This window comes from Nyctereutes procyonoides, unplaced genomic scaffold (assembly GCF_905146905.1).
Source record: "Nyctereutes procyonoides isolate TBG_1078 unplaced genomic scaffold, NYPRO_anot_genome, whole genome shotgun sequence".
NCBI classification, from domain to species: domain Eukaryota; kingdom Metazoa; phylum Chordata; class Mammalia; order Carnivora; family Canidae; genus Nyctereutes; species Nyctereutes procyonoides.
This window is the reverse complement of record NW_026575049.1, coordinates 18170832-18189961: the sequence shown is the minus strand read 5'-3', so window position 1 is coordinate 18189961 and position 19130 is coordinate 18170832. Positions and strand designations below refer to the sequence as shown.

General features: G+C 54.3%; 1 protein-coding gene across 4 annotated transcripts in view; it reads left to right on the top strand.

Moving 5' to 3' along the window:
- Positions 1 to 17554, top strand: part of ZBED4 (zinc finger BED-type containing 4) — a 31270-nt gene extending 13716 nt beyond the window's left edge. For 2 of the 4 annotated variants that reach the window (XM_055328960.1, XM_055328963.1), the window contains exon 2: positions 12461 to 17554. In XM_055328960.1, coding sequence (XP_055184935.1) covers positions 12805 to 16302 — 3498 coding nt within the window. In that variant the 5' untranslated portion in view covers positions 12461 to 12804 and the 3' untranslated portion in view covers positions 16303 to 17554. Of the gene's footprint in view, positions 1 to 1805; positions 2183 to 10422; positions 10546 to 12460 lie in introns of those variants that run through there. The other 2 variants (XM_055328961.1, XM_055328964.1) reach the window with 2 other exon arrangements.
- The last annotated feature ends 1576 nt before the right edge of the window (positions 17555 to 19130 follow it).

Sequence of the window (19130 nt, the reverse complement as noted above, 5' to 3'; positions counted from 1 at the left end):
TCTTATAAATTTTGATGTGTTATGTTACTTTCATTTGGATGAAATGAAATTACTTTCTAATTTCTCTTGTAATTTCTTTCTGACACATGGATCATTTAGAAATGTGCTTTTAGGGCAGCCCCGGTGGTGCAGAGGTTTAGCACCTCCTGCAGCCCGGGGTATGATCCTGGAGACCCTGGATTAAGTCCCACTTTGGGCTCCCTGCATGGAGCCTGCTTCTCCCTCTGCCTGTGTCCTCTGCTTCTCTCTCTCTCTGAATAAATAAATAATAAAAAAAAGAAAGAAAGAAATGTGCTTTTATTTCCAAATATTTATTGATCTCTCAAATTTCCTTCTGTTACTGTTTTATAATCTAACTGCCCTATGGAGAAAGGACATACTTGTATAGTTTCAGCCCTTTTAAAATGTAGTAATGCTTGTTTCCTGGCCTGGCATGTGGTGTTTTGTGTGCAGGTGAGGGAGGCATGGGTGGGGTGGTTGTTGGTGCGGGATGGTGGACGGCACTGGCTCGTCTTCTGCAACCCTGCTGGCCTCCCATCCGCCTGTTGTGGCTGACCTGCCTTCAGGTTTGCTGGTCCTTCTGCCTGCTTCTGAGTGTTCCCCTTGTAACTTCTGCATTTCAGCATCATGATTTCTGCTTGGTTCTCTTCTGCAATTTTTCTGTCTGTATTGCTATTTATTTGGTGAGACACAATATTCTTTGTTTTATATGTTGTCTTTATACACCATTTCCTTTAATTTAGCCAACACATTTCAAATTCCCGATTTAAAGTCTTTGTCTAGTAAGTCCAACATCTGGGCCCGCTCAGGGACAGCTTCTGTGGACTGTTTTTTTCCCCTGTGTATGGGCCATGCTTTCCTGCTTTTGTCATACTTGGTTTTGTTGAAAACTGGACATCAGATCATCCTCCCCTTTGTGTTTCGTGTTATTGCTGGAATCTTGTTTTGTTGTAGTCTGTTTCTCCTGTGGCTTTCTTTCTTTTTTTTTAAAGATTGATTTATTTATGATAGACATAGAGAGAGAGAGACAGAGAGACAGAGACACAGGAGGAGGGAGAAGCAGGCTCCATGCAGGGAGCCCGAACTGCTGGGTGTGCCGTCTGGCCAGGGGCTCTGTGTGCTCGTGTGCCTCCGACCTTGAGCCCCTTGCCCTGTCCTCCAGCCTGTGCTCGCAGCAGCGCAGGGGCAGTGGGGGCGGGGTGGGGCGGGGGGGTGCAGGTACTCCCTGGGCTGTGCGCCCTTCCACACCGGTGCGTCCTCCTGGCTCCCCGGGAGTTTGCCAGAGCGGCTCAGAGCCCCGTGGGCGTCTTGGTTCCCGGGTGTCCCCCGGACCCCTCCCGGGCTCTTCCTGGCCCGCTGGATCGTAGCTGCCGGCGCTGTGCTGCAGAAGGCAGAACTGCTTGTTCCCAGAGCTCCCGGGGAGCGGGCTGTCCTCCCCGCAGGCTCTCAGGCCCATCTCGTCACGGCTGTGGCCTGTGAGTGCGGCTTTTCTGGGCCCTGGACGAAGGTCAGGAGGCGGCGGTGCAGTGGCAGGGACTTCGTGTGGCCAGGAAGGTGGCAGGCCCGGAGGCATGGCCTTTCCTGAGCCAGTGCCCCTCGCGCAGTTGTGACTGGCCCCTTGCCCCTTGCCCCGGGCCTTCCCGGCCCTTCCCTCCGCTGTGTCGCCCCCCCCCTCCCCCCCCCCGGCCACTGGCCCTCTCGGTTTCCAACCAATCCCAGCTGCTCGGGGTATCACACGCCCGCGGCGGCCACCCCCGCACCCACCTGACCCCACACGGGCCCTGACGCATGCTTGGCTTGTTCTCTGTGCTTCTATTTGGGACTGAAGGAAACCCCTCGCTGGTCTCACCTTGGCCTTGCTACCCTCCTGAGGGGGCCCTTGCTCATCTAGTTCTGTGCCCTTCCCACCGGGAACTAGTGGACCCAGTTGTGTTTGAAATGCAGGCAAGAGCCACCCTCCAAGGAGGCTGCCCAGGACACCTGCCCCAGGACTGGCCCCAGGACGCCTGCCCCAGGACTGGCCCCAGGACACCTGCCCCAGGACGCCTGCCCCAGGACTGGCCCCAGGACTGGCCCCAGGACACCTGCTCAGGACGCCTGCAGGGCTGCCTGCCTGCGGCCCGAGACAAGCCCATGCAAACCACTGTCTCCACATCTCCACAGCGGAAGCTCGCTCCTCCGGGTAACGGATGCTTAGCACTCAGAAACTACCTTCTGGGTATCGTAGGACTTAGCGAATAAGTACCTCTTTCAAGGCTAGGGGGAACCCGAGTTCTCACTGTTGCAGAGACAAGTTCCAGATATGGACAAAGGGAGCGGCCATGACCCTGGGACGTGGGGTTGAGACGGGAGGTGCCGGGGTGAGCGTGCTTTTCTATCACGGCACATGTGCGTGTAGCTGTGCGTGCGTATTGATGGTTTGAACGAATTCCGCTGGGCGAGCCCGGGGCACGCGCGAAGGGCGCATCAGGTGCCACTCCGCACCCCACCTTCACTCTCCGTTGTACTTGCCTCCTGCCTGCTCATGAGCCCCATGGCTCGTGCTCCCCTGCCTGATGGACCCCCTGGCGCATCCCCTCCAGGGCAGGCCGCCGGCTGACACATTCTGTCTTCGATCTGTCTGATGGTCTGCTTATTTTATATCAATTTCTGTGGGAGGGACACAGGGCGGCTCCGCAGTGGCGCATCTGTCTTCGGCCCAGGGCGTGACCTTGGGGTCCTGGGATCGAGTCCCGAGTCGGGGTCCCCGCAGGGAGCCTGCTTCTCCCTCTGCCTGGGTCTCTGCCTCTCTGTCTCTCGTGAATAAATAAGCTCTTTGAAAAAAACTTTTTTTTTTTTCTGTAGGATTATTTTCACTGAGTATTAAATTCTAGTTTGGCCCTTTCTCCAGAACTTTGAAGTATCATTCTTTTTCTCTTGGTTCACATTGCTTCTCATAAAAAGTCAGCAGTCTGTCTAATCTTTTTTTTTTTTTTTCTTATGGGGACACCAGGGCGGCTCAGTTGGTGAAGTGTCTGCCTTTGCTTCCAATCATGATCCCGTGGTCCTGGGTTGACCCTAATTGGGCTCCCTGGTCAGCGGGGAGCCTGTTTTTCCCTCTCCCCCTCTCTCTGTGTGTCAAATAGATAAGTAAAATCTTTAAGAAAAAAAAAAACCAATAATCTTTCATATGCAGTATTCAGTATCCAGATTTCCCACATTGTCTAAAAAATGTTCATATATAGTTTGCTAGTTAAGGTCAGGATTCAAGTATAAATTGTTTGTTAAGGAAACTGGGTTGTTTGTCTTGAAGAATTTCCCATAATCCAGATTTTGCTGATTTCATCATTCTGGTGTTGTTTGAACACGTTCCTCTGTCCCTTGTAATTTTTATCTGTTTTATCTCTTGTTTTCAGCACATCTTAAAAATCTTGGGTTTTGTATGAATTCTCAAGCCTGTGGTACGCAGGCTTTCATTCGTGCTGGGAATTGTGTTGTCGAGCCGTCTTGTTCCCGCACTTGTTTGCAGCTCTCCTCCCTGCCACCTCGCGCCTGTGTGCCCTAGACAGGTTTCTCAGCCTCTCTGTGCAGAAAAGGCAAAGTAAGCTGTCCTCAAAACATTGTTACGGGGTTTCTGTATGTATGTATTTATTTTAGAGAGCAACCGAGCATGGGGAGGGGCAGAGGGAGCGGCTTTAGTAGGCTCCACGCTGAGCACAGAGCCTGACGTGGGGTTTGAGCTCAGGACCCCGCGATCACGAGCCGCAGGCTTAATCCACTGAGCCACCTGGGGCCCCTGTCCCGTGCTTTAAATGAGATACTGCAGGTTAGGCTCTGAAAAGATGGCCCGTGGGAAGCACTCAGTATTAGCTCTTACCATCCCCGTCATCCCTCTGTGTTGCCTCAGGAGAGTCTCGAGAGGGCGAGGTCGCTGTGGGACGAGCTGTCAGCCTGGGAGGGAGAAGGGTGCGCTCCTGCAGCCCAGAGGGCCAGGGACCCACCTCGCCACCTGCAGAGGACAGAGGACAGCATGGCCCAGGAACGCAGAAGGGAGTGCTGGGGGCGAGGTGGGCAGCGCAGGGGCAGCTGCGCGGGGTGACCAGTGTCTTCTGCAGAGGCCTCAGCTTGCTTACACACATGGCTTGTCTTTGGTGAAGGACAGCGGTGTCCCCTGTCCTTTCCATCCGCCTGTTGCCTGGGCTCCAGTACAGCGTTTGTGGGAGTGCAGTTGGGCGGCCGTGCTGCGGGCTCACGCTGGCGGGCCCCGGGCACTGTGCGGCAGCCGGCGTGCCCCCAGGTGGCCTCGGGCCACTGCCGTGCTGAGCACGTTTGTCACGAGTAGGGGCAAAAGTGTTGTTACGTGGTTTTCTCTCTGTCGTGTGACCAAGGCCTTCCTCCGTTATTCTGTTAATATTTTTACTCATATGTTACCCATAATTTTTTAAAAAAACATTTATTGATTGATTTTAGAGAGGGGGAGAGTGTGAGGGTGGGAGGGCAGGGCAGAGGGGCAGAGGGGGCTCAATCCCTCCACCCTGAGATCACGACCTGAGCTGAAATCCAGAGTCCGAGGCTCAACTGACTAAGCCACCTAGGCGCCCCCTGATTTGCTAAATGTTAAGAACTTGCTAAGTTTGTTGACATCTTCCTGTGATCATAGGGACGTGGATCTGTTTCTTGTAGTGTCTTTCTGATTTTTGGTATCAAGGTGACACTGCCTCATGAAGAGCTGGAAAGTATTTCTTGGATCTTACAGAAGAGTTTGTGTTTCACTGATTCTTTCTCGTCAGTGTTTGGTAACCAGTGCAGCCAACTGGGCCTGGAGCTTCTTTTGGGAAGGTTTTTAAACTATAGGTTCAATTTTTTTTTAAGGGAAGATTTATTTATTTATTTTAAAGATTTTATTTATTCATGAGAGAGAGAGAGAGGCAGAGACCCAGGCAGAGGGAGAAGCAGGCCCCATGTAGGGAGCCCGATGTAGGACTCGATCCTGGGACTCTAGGATCATGCCCTGGGCCGAAGGCGGCGCTAAACCGCTGCGTCACCCGGGCTGCCCAGGTTCAATTTTTTAAATACATACTTGGCTTACCTCTTTATTGAGTTTCTATAACATGTGTCTTTCCAGGAATTTGTCCGTTTCATCTAAGTTGGCTGAATTTATTGTCATAAAGTTATTTGTGTATTTCCATATTTTACCCTTCTTTCCTGTGAGGTCCAACCTGGCAGCCGTCTTGGGTCCTGGTGTTGGTGATTTGTCTTCCATCTTACTGACCTTTCCAAAGAAGCAATGTTTCATTTCAGTGACTTCACATCTTTTCTCACTGTTGTCTTCTCTCGGTTTACTTTGGCATGAAATTTCCTTTCCTGTTCTTCCTGACTTTTGCCTTTGACCCTTGGCTTAATGTGGAAGGGTTATTTATTTGAAAACATTCCAGATTTTCCCAGATATTCTATTGTTGATTTCTTGTCAGAGACCTTTGATTTCAGTTCTTTCACATTCGTTGAAGTTTGCTTTACTGTCCTGAGAACAGTGGATCTTGAGGAACGTTTTGTGTGCATCTGTAAATAACACAGGTTCTATTTTTGTTGGCTGAACAGTTCAATAACTGTCAATTAGGTCAGGCGACGGTGGCATTTTTAAAGCTTCTATTGCCTTTGGTGACGCTCTCTCTGCCTGTTTAGTTGACTGTTGAATTAGATGTGTTGACATCTTTGATTGTGACTCTGTCTCGTCTCCCCGTTAGCTCTGCCGTGTGTGCGTCTGGTGACTTGGCCGTTGTCCCTTCTCACAGAGTCCCTGTTGTCCCTGGTACGTCATCCTCAATCTCCATCTGAGGTTAATGCAGCCGGTGCAGCTTTCTTGTGGTTGGTATCAGCACGTGCACCTTTTCTGTCCTTTGGCTTCTAACCTGTTTGTGTCTTTATGTTTAAAATTTATTTCTTGGGGAGCCTGGGTGGCTCAGATAAGCGATGGTTAAGCCTCTGCCTTCAGCTCAGGTCGTGATCTCCGTCCTGGATCGAGCCCCGCGTTGGGCTCCGGGCTCAGCGGGAGTCTGCTTCTCCCCATGCCCCTGCCGCTCCCCCTGCTTGTGCTCTCTCCTGCTCTCTGTCTCTGAAATAAATCAGATCTTTATTTTTTTTTTAATTTTTTTTTTATTTATGATAGTCATACAGAGAGAGACAGAGAGAGGCAGAGACATAGGCAGAGGGAGAAGCAGGCTCCATGCACCGGGAGCCCGATGTGGGATTCGTCGCGCCCTGGGCCAAAGGCAGGCGCCAAACCGATGCGCCACCCAGGGATCCCTAAATCAGTTCTTTAAAAAATAAAGTTTGTTTCCTGTGAGTGATAGAGTTAGTCTTGATTTTTTTATCCAATCTGACAATCCCTGCCTTTTTAAAAAAAGTTTTTCTGTGTGTCTAGGGAAACTCCCATTTCTCCTTAACTCACTCTCCAGTCACAGACACTTCTGGTCACGAATGTGTGGGTGCTTTTCCCCACCGAGACCAGGTCTCCAACCCCGCGGGGGGTCCTCCGGCTGCACTCACCTCTCACACCATCTGCCCAGAGTTTGTGTCACGTCCCGCAGGGAAGGGCTGAGTCCCACGGGCGGCAGGTCCCCGGGTTACCCACAGCCTCTGTCCGGCGCGGCTCCATGGAACCCCCACAAGCCTTTCTGGAGTCCCACTGCTCCCCAGAGTGGCTCAGAGACCTCGGGGGAGCGCCCACTCCCCTCCTCATTGATCCTCAGTGACGGCTGTGGTGAAGGATACAGGTGAGCAGCGGGTAGAGACATGCAGGGCGGGCCCCAGCACAGGCGTCTCTGTCCTCGTGGAGTTGGGGTGCGTCACCCTCTCAGCACGCGGACGTGCTCCCCAACCTACGGGTCCCCTGAACCCCATACCCCACACGTGTGGGATTTTCATGGCGGTTTGATCACATAGGCGTGATCAGGTGTTCCCTGAACCCCCAGCCTGGGATCGCAGCTTGGCATGTCTGGTGACCATTCCCCCACCCGGGAGCCCACCCAAATCGCCTCATCAGCAGCAGACACTCCAGGCTCCCAGGAGGTCCCTGGGGTCTCAGGAGCTCCGTGCCGGGACCCGAGGGCAGGGCAGAGACACACACGTGTGTTTCTCACATTATCCAGATTGCGATTTATTTACATTCAGTAAATCACACATTTAAAGTATACAGTCTGATGAATAAATATACATACACATTTAATCTTATTTATGTAGGTAAACAGCTGCTATCAACACTATTCAAACCTTGGTGTGCACATAAGCCATATATGTATGTCTACATACAACTGATTTTCAACAAAATTACAAAGGCATTTATCCTTTGTTGAAAAGGAAGTCTTTTTAACAAATGGTGTTAGAACAATTAGATATTCATATACAAGCCAATAAATTTAAATATTTCAAAGATCTAAATATAAAACACAAAGTGGTAAAACTTCTAGAAGATAAAACACAGGAGGAAATCTCTGTGACTAGGGTTACACAAAGATTTCTTAGTATAATCCCAAAAGCACAATCCATTAAAAAACAAATTGGTAAATTGGATTTTATTAAAATTAAAAGCTTTTGCTTTTCAAAACACACTGCGAAGAGAAGACAAGCCTGAGACTGGGGGGAAATATTTGCAAATCACATACGTGATAAAGGGCTTGTTTGCAGATTCGTGGGGGGAGCTCTCAGAACTCGTATCAAGAACTGCCCAGCCTAGCGAGAGCACAGATATTTCACGAAGAGCTGCGAATGGTAGATATGCGTGGAAGATGCTCAGCAGTGTCAGGCTTTAAGGAACACACCTCCAGTTTTTGTACATCTTAACACTTTTTCCCTTTCTTACTATTGCTGTTTAATACCAGCCATCCTGGTGGCCACGAAGTGATCTTATTAGTACTTTGGTTTGCACTTCTTATAACGATTAATGACATCAAGCCTCTTTCCTTGTGCTTTTTGGCCATTTGTGAGTTGGGTAGTTGGCTTGGTTGTAGCAGTTATCTTTCCTGGATATTAACCCTCTATCAGATATATGATTTGCAAATATTTTCTCTCATTCTACACCTTGTCTTTTCACCCAGTAGTGTCGTTTGATTCTCATGGTTTAAATTTTCCAGTTTTTTTTTCCTTTCTGGGTTTCCTCTTGTTTTATTTCCGTGTATTATATCTGCATGTTATCATTTACCTCCGCACATTGTACCATTATACCTTTGTGTTCGTAATGCCTGTGTTAATATTCCTGTCTCCAGACTTGACCATCTACGACCTAGCTGGGTCTGTGCCCATCGGTGATTTTCTCCTGGTTAGGGGGTCATGTTTTCCTGCTTTTTTGTGTGTCTGGTAATTTTTATTTGATGCTAGCCATTTTGAATTTTACTTTATTGTGTGCAGGGTGTTGTTACATTCCTGTAAGTTCTGTTGAGACTTGTTTTAGGACATGATTAAATTAGTTGCAGTTTGCCCCTCTTGGGGTTTGTGCTGAGGCTGCGCTGGGGTGGCTCCTGACAGACCTTAATTCTCAGCCTCCTGCTGAGTCTGTGCCCTTCTGAGGATTCTCCTTGCTGTTTCTTCTTGGGAAAGCAGGCCATTCCCGGCCCTCTGAGCCCTGATAAATATTCCATTAGATAGTCCGTCTCCTATCTGTTTTCTGTTGGAGCCCCCTGCTCCGCTCCTGCTGCCAGCGTGGCCCTGACTGGAGCGACAGGGGACGGACACCCTCGTCCGACCTCAGGACGGTGTTCGGTCTCTGTCACTGAGCAGAAGCAAACAGGGACTCCAGGCTCACGTGTCCTTTATAGGGTTAATGAAATTTTCTTTTGTTTATCATTTGCTGAGAATTTTTATCATGAATGTGTTGAATTGTATCATGTTTTCCCTGCATTGTTGAAATGATGGTGCGGTTTTTCATTCTCTGACTGTGGTGAATTATATTAACCTATTTTCAAATGTTAAATGAACTTTGCAGCCTTGGAGTAGCCCTGTTGGTACTACTGAATCTGATTTGTCAATGTTTTAAAAGGAACTTTCTTTTATTTTCATGAGTGTATTGGCTGTAATTTTAAAATCTTTTTCATTGTGGAAATTTTGAGCATACCCACAAGTGGCGCGCATCCAGCAACGGCTGCCCTGTGCCTGTTCGTGAGCATCCGCACGTGCATGGTTCATGTATGCCTTCTGTCTGCCCCAGCACCAAACCAGATTATTTTGCAGGAAAGTCCAAACACCATACCATTTCATGCTCCAAATAAATACTTTCTTAGTGGGATTCAAATATGCACTAAGTGTTCACATTTCTCCAACTGTCCTCAGATTTTAAGATTTTATTTTTGTATTCCTGGGAGACACAGAGAGAGGCAGAGACACAAGCAGAGGGAGAAGCATGCTTCCTGCGGGGAGCCCGATGCAGGACCTCCTGTAGGACTCGATCCCAGGACCCCGGGATCACGACCTGAGCTAAACCGCTGAGCCACCCGGGTGGCTTGATTCCAGAATCTTTAATTCCTTCCAAAGGAAGCTCCCCGCCCATTACCAGCCCAGCCCCTGACCTCCGCTCACGTCCCTGCCTCTGGACACCCCTCTCTGCGAATATTGCATGTGAATTCTGTCACCCAGTCAGTGTGCGACCTTTAGTGTCCGGCTTCTTTCTTTGAGCTCGATCCAGCAAGCTCGTCGCAGTTCCTCCATTGCGGCCAGCACGGTCTTGTGGAGGTAGCGCTGCCGCACACTTTTTCTGCTTGTGGATTACATTTGGGCTGTTTCCACTCTTTGTCCGATGCCACTCACGCACAGGTTCTTGAGCGACGACATTTTCATCTGTCCTCGGTATTTACACAGCAGCTGGATTGCTGTGGTGACTTTTTATACATTTGAGAAGCTGCCAGAGTGGTTTTCCAGGGGGGCACCCCATCTTCATCCCAGTGGCAGTGGGTGAGGGTACTGTATTACCAGATCCTTGTCAGCACTTGTTATTATCTGTATTTTTGAGTGTTGCCATCCTGTGATTGTCTCATTGTGGTTTTGATTTATGTAAACCTAAAATTGTAATTTTTAAAAAGTCTTTTCCCAAACTGCTTGTTTTTTTTTTTTGTTTTGTTTTTATTTATAATAATCACACACAGAGAGAGAGAGACAGAGGCAGAGACACAGGCAGAGGGAGAAGCAGGCTCCATGCACCGAGAGCCTGACGTGGGACTTGATCCCGGGTCTCCAGGATCGCGCCCTGGGCCAAAGGCAGGCGCTAAACCGCTGCGCCACCCAGGGACCCCTGACTTCTTGTTTTTATAGTGTCTTACATTTTGCTCATTTTTGTTTGGCTTCTGTACTAAAATATATATATATATATATATATATATATATATATATATATAATTATATATACATGTAATTGTTCTTAGGAATTATGTAATTACACATATTGTTTTACAAACACAGGTCCATATAATCACTCTGTGCTCCGTGGTGACGCCAGGAAGTCTTCGTTGTTGTAAACCTGGTGCTTCTGCTGGCTCTCGCTCCAGGTGGCCTGCTTCCTTTGTGCTTACTGAGATCTTATTTGTAAGCTAATTTTCCATTCTGAGTATTTGCCCGAACTTTGTGCAATTCATTATTTGGGATGTTTTCTGAAAAACGTGAATTTGCTTCTGGCAGGAGCTAGCTGCTTGTGAGGTGCGCACACTGTTTTAGGGTGGCTGCACTTTCTGCTTTGTGCAGCGGGCGCCAGGTGAGCCTGGCATTTAAGCATTCACATTGGTTGTGTGCTGGTTTGCAAGGGCCCTGGGCCGGCCCCGCAGCCTTGCCTCCTGGCCCTCGGCCACGGCTCGCCTGGCTGGGGTGGCCACCTGGGTACTGCCCGGGGCCAGCCCTGGTTGGCGGTGCTTGGCCTCCTGGCGGGCATGTCCATGTGAACATGGTGAGAGAACCGAGCGGCCGAGCGGGCGAGTCCAGGGCTGGGGCGGTCCTGGGCAGGGGCTGAGGGCCATGGGGCCCGCTGGGCAGGGTGTGGACGGCAGCCCTCACTGCTCCATCGTGCCACCCAGTGCCCCAGGTGCAGGCCATCCCCACAGCCCCGGCGGCCGTGCGGGGGCTCAGGGACACGGAGGGCAGCCAGCTGGCCCCGGCGGGCGAGGCGCGGAGACCCCCGGGGCTCGGGCTGCCCTGCAGCCGCTGTGCCAGTGGATGCAGTGTCCTCCCCGCACTATGGCCAAGGCACAGTTGCCCGCACCAGCCCAGCCTCGGGTGCTCAAGGCGGGTGCCCGGTGTGCTTGAGCCTCATCCAGGCCAGCGGGGGCGGAGGTGGGCACGGGTGGGGGCGGGCACGGGCCAGGCAGTGAGCGCATCATCCCCTTGGCGGCTTGACCGTGCAGGGCCCGCTTGTGCCCACTTGTGCCAGGCCCCAGGCAGTGGGGCAGCCGCTGAGAGACCCCACGGGCGGGAGCACTGGGCCACCCGGAGGGCCGCGTGCTGGTGGCACCTGGTGCCCTGACACAGCCCTGGGGCCGCTGCGTGACACGCGCCCCTCCCTGCCCGCCCTTTGCTTCTTCGTTTGAGCCCTCCTCCTTGCTGGTGTTTATGGGGGGCTGGCTGAGCCGGCAGCTCGGGGTGGGGAGTGCCTTCGGGCCCCACCGGCATTCTGCTGCTGATTTATGGGTCGTGTTAAGTGTTTCTCTCCTGACTGTGTTTACACTAAACCCCTGGTCCTGTAGGAAGAAACAACATACGTCTATAGTAGGTTTCTAGAATCTATTTTCATATGTCAGCATGTTCCTTCTGCCATCTCTGCTGCCGGGCGCGGGGAGGCCCTGGTTGCTGTCTCAGGCCTGTCCGTGCGCCACTGCCCACACATCCCTCCGTGTGCACCCCGTCCCCGGCCCATGTGCCAGCCTGCCCCGTCCCAGCCTGTCCTGCTCACACGCCTGCCCCAGCGCTGTTGCACACCGGCTGTGAGCGTTCACTGTGGTGCGGCAGTTCCCAGGGCCACTGTCCCGTCCCAGTGCCCGTGTCACGCGGTGGTGCCTGCGGAGTGGACAGGCGGGACCTGGCCGGACGCGGGCTCCCTCTTAGGTGTTCAGCGTGTAGTCTGTGAGTTGGTTATGTCCCGGGCCAGCGGGGTTTGGTCCCCACTTGGTACATTAACTCTGAGAGCAAAGTGACAGGAGAGCGGCTCTCAGGGGCTCTGGGCCCCGTGGGACCCCCCAGCCACCGGCCGTGGTCGAGGTGTTCTTGTTCCCCGGTCCTTGACCAGTAGATCCTTGACACTTCAACTCCTGTCTTTATTTTTCGCTTATTTTGTAGTCCTAGGGCATTTTCCTCGTATAAGGGGATTGTGAGATGTCAAGGAGCCAGTGCTCTGGATTTTACCTTTTGGTGATGGAACTTTCCTGGGCGTACTGAGGCCGGTGTAGCCGTGACGGGTCAGTTGGAAATGTGCGACTTAGGTCAGCGCTAACCTTGATCCTGTCTTCTTTTACAGATGATGCCGAAGGGTCATTGTGCTGTCCAGGCGACAGCGGCCCAGTTCCCAGGACAAGACGCGGGTCTCCGCCGTGTCAGTTGGTGTCTGCGCCAAGAAGCAGGTCGTGGCGAGGCTGCGGGCAGGTGGCGCTCCGCGCCCTGAGGTGAACTGGCCTGCCCTCCAGCCACATGCCCTCTTCGGTCAGATTTATCATCAGTCACATTCACACGCATCTCGAAAGATGGAATTATTTTTTAAGAGCTGAAGATAACGTACATTTGGGGGCACAGATGAGGCTTTGGATCAGGTTTTCACCCACCTAAGAGAACAGGAGGAAGCAGCCAGAGTAGTTATGGTCAGTCATGGAGAACAACCAGGAGACACGTCCCAGAAGGGATGGTGAATTTGTTTCTGATAAAATAAATTTTAAAATAGAAGAGGAAGATGATGTTCAAATCCCTAATCACAGTTTGGAAGGAGTGGAGTTTAAAGCGGAGCCGGACGGGAACCGGGCTGAGGGCGGCGGGGGCCGGGCGGAGGCCAGGGGGCCGCCTGGGAAGTGCCCCGCTGCCGACCAGGAGGAGGAGTACGGCTCCCTGTTCTCCCAGTATAGCAGCACGCTGTACGACGTGGCCATGGAGGCCGTGACGCAGAGCCTCCTCTCGGGCCGGGCCGTGAGCTCCAGGAAGAAGTCTCCGGCCTGGAAGCATTTCTTCATCTCCCCACGGGACAGCACCAAGGCCATCTGCACCTACTGCATGAAGGAGTTCAGCCGAGGGAAGAACGAGAAGGACCTGAGCACCAGCTGCCTCATGAGACACGTGCGGAGGGCTCATCCCACGGTGCTCGTCCAGGAGAACGGCGGCATGCCGGGCCTGCCCTCCCTGTCACCCCCTCCTCTGCGGCTGCCGCCGCAGCCCGCCGACCCCGGGGACCTGGGCGCCGTGCTCTCGCCCGTCAGCCTTGCCCCGAAACTGACATTGAAGGCCCCATCCCCCGATGACATGACGGAGGAGTCCGCGTCTGCGGTCTCCTCGGAAGAAGCCCCCTCCGACGCGCCCGCCTCTGACAAGTACGGCAGGGAGGAGGCCCCGGGGGGCCCACCCCCCATGCCCCCCCTCCCCTGCGAGGACAGCGCGGAGAACGGGGCGGAGAGGAATCCCCCGCCTCCCAAGAGCACTTCGGGTTCCAGGAGGCGGTCGGCTGTGTGGAAGCACTTCTACCTGTCGCCCCTGGACAACTCCAAGGCCGTGTGCATCCACTGCATGAACGAGTTCAGCAGGGGCAAGAACGGCAAGGACCTGGGCACCAGCTGCCTGATTAGGCACATGTGGCGGGCACACCGCTCCATCGTGCTGCAGGAGAACGGGGGCTCGGGACTCCCACCACCTTATGCCGCGCCCCCCACCCTGCTGCCCGCCCTGCCGCCGCCCGATGGGGACCCGAGCTCCATGTCGTCCTCTCCGGGAAAGTTGGTCCAGGAGTCCCCTTCCGCATCCTCCTCCCCTGACCGGCTGACGGAGGACCTGCAGGTGCACCTGCACGCCGGGGACACGCTGATGGAAGACACGTCGGTGCTGTCCTCTGACGACGTGGGCGAGGCCTCACTGGCATCCTCCCCCGAGAAGCCGCAGGCTGGCGGGATGAGCCCCAGCCTGCTGGAATGCGGTGCCGTGTTCCAGCAGAATAAGAAGGTCATGAAGAGGCTGAAGTCGGAGGTTTGGCAGCATTTTTCGCTGGCGCCCATGGACAGCCTCAAGGCGGTGTGCAGACACTGCGCTTGCATCATCAGCCGGGGCAAGAGGGGCGACGTGGGCACCAGCTGTTTGATGCGGCACCTCTACCGACGCCACCCAGACGTCGTGGGCAACCAGAAGGGCTCTCTGGGTGCTGGATTGGCAAATTCTCCCTACGCCACCTTGGCTTCTGCAGAAAGTTCCTCCTCCAAGTTGACTGACTTGCCAACTATGGTTACGAAAAACAATCAGGTTCTATTTCCCGTTAACAGCAAGAAGACCTCCAAGCTGTGGAATCACTTCTCCATCTGCTCCGCGGACCCCACCAAGGTGGTGTGCTTGCACTGCGGCCGCACCATCAGCCGGGGGAAGAAGCCTACCAACCTGGGCACCAGCTGCCTGCTGCGCCATCTGCAGCGCTTCCACGGCAGCGTGCTCAAGCCCGATGTGCCCAGGGCGGCGCGGGCCTCCTCACCCAGCCTCCGCGGGCCCCTGAGCACACAGCTGTCCGGAGCTTCCTCCTTCGACGACACCAACGAGAAGTTCTATGATTCTCATCCAGTTGCCAAAAAAATCACAAGTCTCATAGCTGAAATGATTGCACTTGACCTCCAGCCATATTCTTTTGTAGACAATGTTGGCTTTAACCGGCTGCTCGAATACTTGAAACCTCAGTACTCTTTGCCCTCACCTTCTTACTTCTCCAGGACAGCCATCCCAGGCATGTACGATAATGTGAAACAGATCGTCCTGTCACACCTTAAGGAAGCGGAGAGCGGCGTGATCCACTTCACGTCCGGAATATGGATGAGTAACCAGACCCGCGAGTACCTGACGCTCACCGCCCACTGGGTCACCTTCGCGTCATCGGCCCGGCCGTACTGTGAGGACCACCACTGCTCAGCCCTGCTGGACGTGTCTCAGGTGGACTGTGACTACAGCGGCAACAGCATCCGGAAGCAGCTGGAGTGCTGGTGGGAGGCCTGGGTGACGTCCACCGGCCTTCAGATTGGGATCACGGTCACCGACAACCCGAGCATCGGGAAGACGCTGAGCGAGGGGGAGCGCGCCAGCGTGCAGTGCTTCAGCCACACGGTCAACCTGGTTGTCAGCGAGGCCATCAAGAGCCAGCGGATGGTCCAGAACCTCCTCAGCATCGCACGGAAAATATGCGAGCGGGTCCACCGGTCACCGAAAGCGAAAGAGAAGCTGGCCGAGCTGCAGAAGGAGTACGAGCTGCCCCAGCACCACCTCATTCAAGATGTCCCGTCCAAGTGGAACACGTCGTTTCACATGCTTGAGCGACTCATAGAACAGAAACGGGCGATTAATGAGATGTCCATCGAGTGCAACTTCAGAGAGCTGATCAGCTGTGACCAGTGGGAGGTCATGCAGTCCGTGTGCCACGCGCTGAAGCCCTTTGATGCCGCGAGTCGGGAGATGAGCACCCACGTGTCCACGCTCAGCCAGGTTATCCCCATGATCCACATCCTCAACAGGAAAATCGAGATGCTCTTTGAGGAGACGATGGGCATCGACACCATGCTGAAGTCCTTGAAGGAAGCCATGGTGAGCCGGCTGGCTGCCACCCTCCACGACCCGAGGTACATCTTTGCCACGTTGCTGGACCCTCGCTACAAGGCCTCCCTGTTCTCGGAAGAGGAGGCGGAGCAGTACAAGCAGGATCTAATCAGGGAACTGGAAGTGCTCAATTCTACCTCAGAGGACACGCCTGTCTCCAACGGGTGTGACCCAGGCTCCCCCTCGAAAGACGCGGTGGGGGAGGAGAACCTGTGGTCACTCATGGCCAAGATGACGAAGAAGGGCCCCAGGGAAAAGACGAAGGTGCCCGAGGACATGGTGCTTGCGTATCTGGAGGAGGAGGTGCTCGAACACAGCTGTGACCCCCTCACCTACTGGAACCTGAAGAAGTCAGCCTGGCCGGGCCTGTCCGCCCTGGCCGTCAGGTTCCTGGGCTGCCCCCCCAGTATCGTACCCTCTGAAAGGCTGTTCAGCACACCCACGGAGAATGGTGGCTTCGGCCAGTCCAGGCTCACGATGGAACATTTTGAAAAACTGATCTTCTTGAAAGTGAATCTTCCCTTGATATACTTTCAGTATTGACACAGCAGAACCACCAGGCCACAGCTTGTCGCTCACCTGGCACCAGCCGTCCGTCCCGGGGTGGCGGCGCGCTCCGGGCAGGGCCGTGCGGGGTGTCGCAGCCGGCACCCCGAGGTGGGCACGAGCCTCCCCGTCCAGCGTCACTGTAATGTCTACGAGTGCCTTACTCCCCGTCCTGCAGACCGGGTGTCACCGCGGGCTCCCTATGGGCCCGCTAGGAATAGCCTGTCTTGCCGATGATGAAATAACGATGATTAGGGTTTCATTCATAACTGTAAAGTTTTTTAAAAGTTGGGGGTTAGTAATTTGTCTTACTAGAAGGGCAGAGGAGATGTAAACAATTTTATTCTCTAGGCTTTTTATTCAATTATGTAAAAACCACGAATCAGGTACTGTATTTTAGTTAAAGATTGCTTTAATTCAACAGAACGGCCTTTATGGTTGTTAAGTGAATTCTGTAAATAGGAGGTGGAGTTCAAGCCATCCTGGCTGAGCAGTTTCTAACTGCAGGCTCTATGTCAAGGAGTACAGAGAATATTCTGGAACATAACTGTTGACCGCAACGGAGGTGTGGCATCGGAAGATGAAACTAAGACGTGCCCTGGAACGTCGGTTATGTAGCGATCTGGTTAAAGAGCGCGTTCCTGGTCTGTGCTCCCCATTCAGGTTTTACGTGGTCGGCTCACGCGGAGGCCCCGACCTGGGTCACGAGCCCACATGAGGGGCCGTTCACAGCAGGCCCGCGAGGATGCCCCGCCTCGGACCTGCTGTCTCCACACCAGGAAGCTATCCTTTGAAATTTGTGCACTGACCCCACTGACCCCAATTTGATCAAATTATGTATAAAATTCTTTTTACAAGAGATGGTTCATCAACAGGGAGGAGACCGCTGTACCGCAGTGTAAGACTAGCCTTAGGCGTTTAGCTTTTTTTATATATATGATAGGGAGGACCAGCCATCGCCGGGTGTGAAGCCCGAGGACACAACGCGGCGTCCGTCGTCAGTCTTTTAACAATGATCTCTCTTCAGAAGTTTTGCTTCCACATCTAGAGAAGGGTTCGTTTTCTTATTTCAAACCGATTAAATACTCTGGATGAAACAAGTTACTCATTTGCCTATGACCTTTTAGAAAAGTTTTGTTAAAAAAAACTGTACCTGTTATTAATCTGGATTTGCATTGACTATGTTTTAGTGTATTTATAAATGGTGAACTCAGTTTCTGAAATTAAACTTTTTATTTGCAATTTTCTACTGCTCGAGGACACTGGCTTTTTATTCTGAGGTTGATAGGAGGGTCACGCTGGCACGGCCTTCCCTGCTGGAGTTCACATCCTGGCGCCCGCGGGGAGGGCTGGCGCAGGGAGGACGCGGTTCTGGCAGCGGGCGGCCTCGGCTGGTGCCGGCAGGCAGAGCGGTGGGCGGTGCAGGTGCCTCCCCGCAGGGCCGGGGCATGCTCTCAAGTCCTGCCCACCTGCTCTCCACGGGAATTTCTAGGAGCGTCTGTGAAGCGATGTGTGCGTCCATCCTCCTCCTCGTCCTCCCCAGCCAGGATCCGAGCTGCCAATGTGAGTCCACAGCAGGTGTCACAGCTGTGCCCGAAGGAGCTCGTGTGCCTCTGCTTGGCACGAGGGGAGCTGCACGCGCCGGCCCGTGAGTTCTGGGCCCCGGGGGCCTCCGTGGGGCTGGGGTCACCAGGGTGGGCGGTGGCTGGGAACCTGGGGCGAGGCTTGGCCCCCTTCCGACCTTCTGTCTCCCCTGGGGGCGGGTCCGTGCAAGGATAGCAAGGTGAGCCTGCCGCCTGTCCCCACGCCTGGCCTGTCACCCCCAGCCCTGCACCCCCAGCCCTGTCCACTCCTCAACCCTATCCTGCCCAGCCCTGTTCCCTACCCAGGCCTGTCCCCCCCACAGCCCTGTCCCCCCTCAGCCCTGTGCCCCCTGCCCTGTCTACTCCTCAACCCTATCTCGCCCAGCCCTGTCCACCCCCCCAGCTCTGTTCCCTACCCAGGCCTGTCCCCCCCACAGCCCTGTCCCCCCTCAGCCCTGTCCCTCCCCAGCCCTGTGCCCCCCAGCCCTGGCCCCTCCCCAGCCCCTTTGTGCCCAGGGCTCCGTGGCGCCTCCCCGGGGTCCTGCGGCCTCCGCCATCCCTGAGATACACCCCAATCCCCTGACCCCGCAATGCCTCCCAGCCCAGCATCACCAGTTTGGCCAGGGCAGGGCTCCACCCCTGGCGGCCGGGGGGCTGCGGATGGTGCACCGCATGGCCCAGGCCTGGCTGCACGAGGGCAGGAGTGGTGACCCACTGGGCACGGCTGCCCCTGCACGAGCGAGCGCACAGTCACCCAGGACGCAGCCTGCCCCCACCTGGTGCCCGAGCGGCCCTCCTCCAGGCACAGCCCACTGCTGGCACAGCGGTAAAGTGGACGCTGCCCTGGTCACCAGAGCCCCTGTCTCGGCCGTGTCCCTGCAGCTTTCCTGGGCCGCGTCCACCTGGCCGTCTGTGCGGCTGCTCCGGGGCCATGACGGCAGCGCCCAGGCCCATGCGTTTGCAGGACACGTCGGTCCTGGGCTGCACTGTCCAGTGATGTGCGGCGGGGTGGCCCCGGGGACAGAGCAGCCTCCGGGTGGGAGGGACGCGGCTCCTGCTGAGGCCGGCAGGTCTGTTGTGTGCAGAGCGGAGTGGGTGGCGAGCTGGGCCTGGCTCCCTGGTCGCTCGTAGGGAGGAGCCCTGTAGGAGCCTGGTGGCCCTGCAGTGCGCGTGCGTGTCAGCCGAACCCGGGACTTTATTCAAAATTAAAGCTCCCCTTGCCCCCGCGACCTGGTGGCCGCA